At 38.6% G+C, this 8959-nt stretch overlaps 1 protein-coding gene across 3 annotated transcripts in view; it reads left to right on the forward strand.

The window, feature by feature from the left end:
* LOC127365084 (uncharacterized) overlaps positions 1–8759 on the forward strand; it is an 11165-nt gene extending 2406 nt beyond the window's left edge. Inside the window, exons 1-12 of one of the 3 annotated variants that reach the window (XM_051402817.1) lie at positions 1–362; positions 1896–1959; positions 2494–2547; positions 3787–3888; positions 4133–5529; positions 5626–5700; positions 6457–6519; positions 6942–6992; positions 7177–7239; positions 7322–7357; positions 7432–7500; positions 8232–8759. The exon at positions 1–362 is cut by the window's left edge and continues 2406 nt beyond it. In XM_051402817.1, coding sequence (XP_051258777.1) covers positions 5496–5529; positions 5626–5700; positions 6457–6519; positions 6942–6992; positions 7177–7239; positions 7322–7357; positions 7432–7500; positions 8232–8455 — 615 coding nt within the window. In that variant the 5' untranslated portion in view covers positions 1–362; positions 1896–1959; positions 2494–2547; positions 3787–3888; positions 4133–5495 and the 3' untranslated portion in view covers positions 8456–8759. The remainder of the gene's footprint in view (positions 363–1895; positions 1960–2493; positions 2548–3786; positions 3889–4132; positions 5530–5625; positions 5701–6456; positions 6520–6941; positions 6993–7176; positions 7240–7321; positions 7358–7431; positions 7501–8231) is intronic. The other 2 variants (XR_007885091.1, XM_051402818.1) reach the window with 2 other exon arrangements.
* The last annotated feature ends 200 nt before the right edge of the window (positions 8760–8959 follow it).

Genomic DNA, 8959 nt, shown 5'->3' on the forward strand with positions numbered 1-8959 from the left:
GAATAGGTCCACACCTGTGTAATTAGTCCGGTTTTAAATCAATGTCTGCTAACAGAGTGGCAGAAATGTTGAAGTTCCTATAATCCTCTTCACATTAAAAGCATCTCGTTCATTCACGAATGGAATACTTTTATTGTGAAGGAACATCAACAGGAAATAGCGTCATTACGTCTAACGAGTGACGGATGACAGACAGTAAAGGATGTCAGGGAGGGGGAGGGGGAGACCGCCGCTACCGCCCCCCCCCCCTACCTGGTGATGACGCTCAATGACACGCCCCCCTCACGGTCAGTCGGAGCAGCGCAGAACAGACGCATGCGCAGAAGAGAGATGTGAGCGACAACGACGGAAAAAGAAGAAAAGTGAGTAAAAACGAGTTTTAGGTTGATAATTAGGTTTTTATGGGTTTTTTGTGACGTCTTAATGAACTTTTTATGTGATGTGTTTGCGTCAGAAGCATATTAGTGTTTTTCCAGCAGCGTTAGCTAACATTAGCTGTTTCTAATGTTAGCAGAGAGAGCTAATGTCACAGTAGTTTTTAATGTTCTTCTTTTTTACACTTTGACTTTCTGACCTGTTGCAGAAGGTAGAAAGTGATGCTAATGTTAAGGGAAGCGTATTGTGGACTTAATCTAAATGAAAATGTAAACCTGAAAATGAGAATTTAATTCCACAATAGCATTATAATTTACCACATATGTGTTATTTTGAGTGAAAATGAAAATAATTATTTATATTTTCATTTTCATATAATTGTCTGGGCATTCTATGACCATATTAATTCAATTCAATTTTATTTGTATAGCGCCAATTCATAACAGAAGTTATCTCAGGACACTTTCAAATAGAGCAGGTCTAGACCGAACTCTTTAAAACATTAATTACAGAGACCCAACTGTACCACCATGAGCAAGACCTGGAGACAAGGGCAAGGAAAAACTGCCTGTTAAAAGGCAGAAACCTAGGACAGATCCTCCGGCTCTAGGTGGGTGGGAAGAGAGAGAAGACAGAAGAGAGAGAGAGAGAGAACAGAGAGAGAGAGCACAGACAGACAGACAGGTGCACAGCAACAACAGTATTGGCAATGGCAATCTAGCAGGACCATGGCAGGAGGCTCCACCAGGATCCATGAGAACCTGCGAGACGAAAAGCACAAGAACTCCGGGGAAGAAGTGGAGTTAGTAACATGCATTAAAGGGACATGAATGAGTGCAGAAAGAGAGAGGAAGAGAGGAGCTCATATTAAAATGAATGAAAACAGCATTTGACATTTAATGCATTTACATGTGCATGTCAACATGCTCTTTAAAATAATGTCCACTTTAGTTTAAGTCTTTGAAAATGAAATGTCAAATCCTGTTTTCATTTTCATTTTAATATGGTCATACAATGCCCATACAAGTATATGAAAGTGTAAATTATATTATTGCATTTTCATTTTGACTCAAATAAGACAAACATGTGGAAAATTATAATGCTATTGTGGGATTACATTTTCAAGTTTACATTTTCATTTGAATTTGAACTAATATCATGTTCTTAAGTTAAGGAACCTATAAACCTAACACACCTAAAAAAGCAGCTAGTTGAAATGAGTGACAACATCTTAATTACCGTTGTTCAGCCATGTAAAAGCTTCATGATTGTGATTTAAGCCAGTTCATCGTCTCTGTAACACATTTATAAGTAACAGAGATATTTTTCCTTTTTTTAAAATTATTTTTTAGTTTAAACCTGGGCTTGATTTTCCTAATAGACATAACATTTATGAGATTTTATTGACAATGTTTAGTTAAGAAATGACAGCCATCTTTGAAAGATTTTTTAAAGTCATGCATTCATAGGTCAAATATTACATCAGCTAGGTGAACTTGTTTGTGTTTCACATCATGCAGACGGAGTAGACAACTCACAAGGATAAAGACAGGCTTACGTCGCCTGAGAGAGCACCAAACAGAGGTAATACAAGTTGTGATACAATACTAAGATTGCAATACTCTTATCTATTTTTGATGAAACATGGAGGATCTGGTAAGAATAGCAGGGATTTTGAATGCCCTAATCTGAGCTGCAACTTACATCTCAAATCAAATCAAATTTTATTTGTATAGCCCAGATTCACAAAACACATTTTGCCTCGGTGGGCTTTACAATCTGTACAGGGAGTGACACCCTCTGTCCTTCGAGTGAGGAAAAACTTGCCTCTGCAAAGATATGGCTATGCAATATATAATTTATATATTTATATTCATTGAATTTACAGTACTGTTAACTGGATTAGAAATGACCTATTAAGGCATACACGTTTTTTTTGTCATATTGCACAGCCCTAATATAATGTGATTTACTCTTTTTAAAACTCCCTTGCATCTTTTCATTTTCAATAATAAAAAATATGTGGGAAGGAGTTTAGTGCTCTGGTTCTGCAGCTCTTTGTTAAACTCATTTTGTTGAAAATTGTAGTAAATGTGTCCTGTCTTTGTTGTCTTTGAGGCCTTACCACTGTCAGGACTTCCAGCAGAGACGCAGCTACCTTCTAAGATCTTGGTAAGGGTCAAACACTGCTTTTAACTTGTTCCATATGACAACCCTCCTAATGGTCAATTCCATCCTGTTATTACCAGTTAGTTACAATGTAGGGTCACTTGGAAAGTCATGATAGTAAGTGTGCAGCTGCAGTGAGATAGCACAACTAGATTTAAGTGTTTGAAACTAAATAATTCAACAGCTGTGTGAAAACTAGACTATCCACAAACTTAAAATGGCATTGGCAGTGGTTTGCCACACTGTGTACCTGTGTGCAGCCCCTCATTTGTTACGTTTTGGTAACAATAAAAAAATTTACTGCATTTGGAACAATAATCATGTTTCTAACAACCTTGATATCTGATTGTATGCAGCGCTTTAACATTTTCATAATGTGCAGGTTTATGTCAAAGTGAGTTATGGTTTTAGCAAAGTTATTCCAACATACAGAAACAGAAGCACTATCAAAAATGGTCGCAACTGTACATTCACCACAGTGTTGTTATTAGACTGTTAGACTGTTCTTAGGTCATGTTCACACCAGCCTTGTTTTGTCTGGTTGAACTGAACTTTGGAGCGTTTGCCCCGTTGGTGTGGTTCTTTGGGATGGTATGAACGCCGGCCTCGAACTCTGGTGCAGACCAAACAACCACTCTCCGGTCCACCTTGTAGGGGGAGGGGGGGGTCTCGGTCCGTTATCAAGTGAACTCTGGAGCGGTTTATTTCTGTTGTGAACCCCATCCGTACCAATCCCAGGAAGCACACCTTTTTACGCGAAGGTTCACCAATTCATTGTAAAATATATTGTTATTCAGCCCATAATATTTCATATTTATATGTAGGCTAATATTTATTCTTGATGAAAGGGTCGCAACGTTTTATATATTGTTATTGTTTGTGTATGTAGTTACAGTATAGGGGTATTCATTCATTCAAGGAGATGCATGGATTCTGTAAACAAGAGCTTCTTTTATGATGAGCCAACTTTGTGATTTTTACATGTTTGTGATTGTGAACTTATTATTGTCTAATTACCTCACTGGTCCCGCTTATATAGCAACAGAAAAGAAGTCGACTCTCAGTAGTGCCTGTCGTCTTCTGTGTGACCATCTGATTGCAGAGCGTTAGCGACCAACTGAACAATTGCACCAATGTATCCTCACGCTGGTTTGAATCAGAAAACCGACTTTACATTACTACGGAAGTGGGGATTGATTTTAGGAAATACTCTTTGAGAGATGTTCTGTTTTTTTCTCCTAGGAATCAAGCTCAGAATCAGAGGAAACAAGCATCCTTGAAACCTCACACTCTGATCCTGAGGACCCAGATGAACCCCCCCTGACAAGAACTGAAAGTGTATTTGTAAGTTTGCATTCTGAAATCAGTAGGACACCTAACTCATACAGGGGAAAACAAAGTTAACAATGATTTAAAATGAATCCCTCTGTTCTTCTGTGGCTCATAGCTGTACCCTAACTCTAATCCTGTATATCACACAGGGCTGATTGTCATGTTAAGTTGCCATGGTTCAAGACAATTTAAGATTTCTAAATCAGGTTAGTGTTTCTTCTTTTAACTATAAGCTTTTTGTACATTTCATTTTCAGCTCACCAGAGAATACCTTGAACAGATTTCCAAGGCATCACACGCCTTTGACACCTCTATAAGCAGTGGTGATGAATATATTCTGTCGAAAGCCTCTGTTTATGAAAGCAGTGCAGAAGAACCTGACAGTCCCATGAGCAAGGTTCCAGTGGTAAAGCAGAAGACGTCACAAAGGACATACAAGAAAAAAAAGAAAGAAACGTCTTCAGATGAAGACAAGAAGAGAACAGGAAGCGAAAACTGTGATGACACAAGCCTGGAAAATGTGTCTGTAATGAAGCTGCGAAAAAAGTCAAATGGTGCCAGAGATTACAGTAAGACACATTGTTGTTTGTACTGTCCCATGCTCTGCCAGAAAATGGCAAAGCATTTAATCCGCAAACACACCAATGAACCTGCTGTAGCTAAAGCAATAAGTTTTCCTTTGAAGTCAAAGGAACGAAGATTACATTTTGACCTTATTAGAAATAAAGGGGATCGTGCTCATAACAACGAGGTCCTAAACACTGGTAGTGGCACACTGATGCCAAGCTATCGAGCTGCAAAACCAGCGAAAGCAAGTGACTACATGCACTGTATAAACTGTGAGGCTTTGCTCAAAAGAAAGTCATTGTGGAGGCACATGTCCAAGTGTAGGCTTTCACTTACATGTAGCACGCTAAAGCCAGGTAGAAGTCGGATCCAGGCGCTCTGTGCGTATGCACAGCCTGTCCCAGATGGTGTTAGCCAAAATGTTTGGGAGCAAATGCCATGTATCAAGATGAAGTCACAAACATCATCAAAAAAGAGACAACCATTTTGAAACTTGGAGAACATTTGTATGCCAAGCATGGACATGACAAAACCAAACATGACCACATTAGACAAAAAATGTGGGAAATCGGGCGACTAGTTCAGCAGTCACGGACAGGTGGTAGACTGAAACTAATTAAGGACTTCTATGTGCCTTCAAACTTTAACTTTGTGGTTGAAGCAGTAAAAGCTGTGGCTGGCTTTGATGAGGAGAAAAACACCTACAAAACTCCATCGCTGGCTCTGAAGCTGGGTCATAGTCTCAAGAAGATTGCAGATATTCTTGAGTGAAAAGAAACAGGAAGGTTCCGATCCTTCTAACACCGGACATGCTGTCATCAATGGAGGCCTTAGTTGCTCATCGGCGGACCTGTGGTGTGCCTGATGACAATCCTTATTTCTTTGCCAGAGCTGAAGCAAAGAGTCACTTAAGGGGATCAGATGCCATCAGACAGATGGCAAAGGAATGTGGGGCCAAGCATCCTGAAACTCTGTCCTCAACCAAGTTAAGAAAGCAGGTCTCCACACTGTCCACAGTTCTCAACCTGAAGGATAATGAGATGAGTGAATGAATGAGCTTGGATCAAATCCAGATTGATCCCAGTGGTAAAGAAAACTTACTCTTAACATCTTATTTAGTGTAATTTCTGAGTAAACGTCCTTTTCTCATATGATATTTTGTTTTTTTCCCCTTGTGTTCAGAACAGGTACTAGAAGCTGTGGACAGTGACCTGTCAGAGACAGAGATGGGCGGGGACTCATCTTTTTGCTCCTCAGGTGGGTTACACATCAGTTGTGTGCATTAAGGTCAATCATTTGCCAATCAAGCAACTTTAATGACAAAAAGTCCTTGATATTTAAACCCTTTATTTTTTTCCTTGTTTTTACAAACACAGAGACAGATCATGATTTACCTGTTACTTTATCAAAACATCTAAGATAATAGAGCAATCTGAGTATCAGTGACAGGTATTCTATACACTATCCGTTGTGCATCCTATTTGTTAGTCACCTGTCTTTACAAAAAAGGAAATTAAATTAAAACATAATGATGTGCAGATTCTTCCTGCTCAGTTCATCTTTTAGCAATGTTAAAACAAACTATTAATGATTAATAATGTACAGTCTTTTCTGTCAGTACTTTCAGTCAAACAAACTCTAATGATCAGATGACTCTTGTGTATTTACATACACAAAACAAATGAAATACCGTTTCTCTCTAGCTGTCAGCATACCAAAGGGACATTAATACCTCTTTAAAAATCAAATATAAAACATCATTGAAATGAAGCTAAAACAGTCAACAGTTCTGACACTGTAGCAGCAAATTCATAAAGTGCGTTGTCTCGCTCCTCTCTCCTCTGTCTTGTCTCTTCTCTCCTCATCCCTCATCACTGCCTGAAATCTCCTGCCACTATAACCAAAGCAAGCACATAAATGTCATAATACCGGTGGCTTTCATTTAGTCAAGATCTGTTGTCAGTTACAGTTACTATCTTGTATTAATGTACTAATTATTCCTTCTTTTAACAGCATCCTCGAGCTCTAAGAAAAGACGACAGCCTGTTGAGTCTGACAGTGATGACCCTCAAACAGGTATTTAACACACAGAAGATACTAGTTTACTGTCTGTACAAAAGAGAACAATATACCACCATTCAATATTCTACCAGCTGATAACCAACTGCTTTTGAGTGGAATGAAGTTCTGTTTTAAAATCAGTCTGTCAACCAGCCAGTACAGCTGTGCTCTGCTTCACCCGGCTAGAGTCTCAGCTACAAGGAAGAGCTACATGCAGCTGAACTACTGCATGAAGCATCATATCTGCTTTATCTGATAATATATGTTCATTGTGTCTGACCATAGTGGACTGGACTTCATATTTACCAGCTACCACATGTGGTGCAGCAGTTGAGTTATTGTCTTGAGTAGAGGAGGACGTGGAATCAAATTGAGCTTTTTCAACAATAATTTTGAATTTCCATACTTTTATTCTATACAAGTTATTCTTTTGACAGGGGGACAGCAAAACTCTCATGAGCCTGGCAGTGTTGAACGTCCCACTAAAGGTAACCCAAAAACTGAGCATTGGCACTTGATTAGAACTTTGCAGTTTTTAGCAATTTTCAGAAATGTGATTGTATACTTCTCCTTCTTGCTCAGTACTACCAATAAAGAGGACTGACAGCATTGTGTTGTCAGTTAGCAGTTATTATCCTGTATAACTATACTAATTATTCCTTCTTTTAACAGCATCCTCGAGCTCTAAGAAAAGACGGCAGCCTGTTGATGCTGACAGCGATGACCCTCAAACAGGTATTTAACACACTCCATGTTGTCCTTATCACAAGTTATGAAATGTTTTCTCTCAATAGTGATAACACTTGTCTTACTATAGATGGCTTTCATTCAGACAATGAAGGTGTGTTGACAGGTAACTGACATATTTTGTATTAACAATAATAATAATACTAATAATAGTAATCACCATCATTCATTATTTCGCAGGATCCTCAAGACATAAGAGAAAACAGAAACCTGGTGAGACTGACGGTGATGACGGTGACTCTAAACGAGGTATTTCAAACACTGTGCATAACTTTTACTATTAGATTTACTTAGTTACATTGATTTTTAGAAAAGGGGCAGAAAAATCTGGTTACTGACCAACTGCAGGTAATATTAGTGAGTGACGGCACCTCTCTGCACAGCGGGAGATAACCTGGTGACTTGTTGTAAATGCATTCATTGGTTAGCCTTGTTAGTCGGTTGTCAGCCAGTCAGTGCAGACAGCACAACACTTAATACATTAATCTGTAATCCTGGAGATTCCCAGTTTATTCTACAATATGAAATACATAAAAAGTTGGGTACTGCACCAGTCTGTACAAATAATGAGAAAAAAGGTTACAAATAGTTTTTTTATAAGGCAAAATATCCCTTTTCAAATCAAATGAAATTTAATTTATATAGCGCCAAATTACAATGAAGTTACCTCAAGCCATTTTTCATATAGGGCAGGTTGAGACCAAATTCTTTGCCATTCCAAAAAATCCCACCATGAGCTGCACTTGGTGACAGTGGCAAGAAAAAACTTAACTGAATAACTGAGCAGTTGATGAATTGCCAATTGAATCGCTTGTCTCCACTCCTGTGTCAATAATGTTATAAAGAGTTCGGTCTAGACCTGCTCTATTTGAAAAGTGTCCTGAGATAACTTCTGTTATGAATTGGCGCTATACAAATAAAATTGAATTGAATTGAATTGAAATTGAATCCTGAGTTCCTTTTTTACTTTTCTTTCAGAGAAACCTCAAAGAAGAGGAGCTGGTCAGTTGGTGAAGTCCGGGCAGTGGAAAAGACACTTAAAGATTTCATCGAATCTGGTAAAGTACCAGGAAAATCGGACTGCAATGCCTGCATTAAGGCTTCACCAGAGGCACTGAAAAATAGAAGCTGGACTGCGGTAAAGTTCTATGTTAAAAACCGGATCACTGCCATTCAGCGTAAAAGTGCAAAAAGAATTTATTGAAAAGAGAGCACTTGAATGTTTTGTTACGCACATTCTATGATTGTGCATGTTTTGATGATCCATGTGTTGGTGTGAATGCGTTCTTGTTCATGTATTCAGTACTTGAAACATTTCGCACTAGTTATTGTACAGTTCAACTGGCCATATACCTACCTGTACACACCAAGTGGAGGATAAGTGACCAGATTTTGGCTGTCACTATGGTTACGTGTGAGTAATAAAATCTTGTAAGATTAACTTCAGAAAGCCTGTCTTGTGTGAGATAACATTTACTTAAAGTAAAGTAGAGCTGCTGTTTTTTTCACTTCTGTCAGTATTGATTATTGAAGGCCAGAATGAGCTTTTCTCTGCCTCTGTGAGGCTTATAGACATGATGTGGGTGGGTGTGGGGGTTGGAGGACCAGTGGGGACCAATGACTGGTCCCCATTGGAGCCAAAATTCAGGTTTAAAATTTATGTGAGAGTTTTTGATGCTTTAAGTCATTTTCATCCTCACAGGAATTT

Source organism: Dicentrarchus labrax, unplaced genomic scaffold (genome assembly GCF_905237075.1).
Source record: "Dicentrarchus labrax unplaced genomic scaffold, dlabrax2021, whole genome shotgun sequence".
Classification (NCBI taxonomy): domain Eukaryota; kingdom Metazoa; phylum Chordata; class Actinopteri; family Moronidae; genus Dicentrarchus; species Dicentrarchus labrax.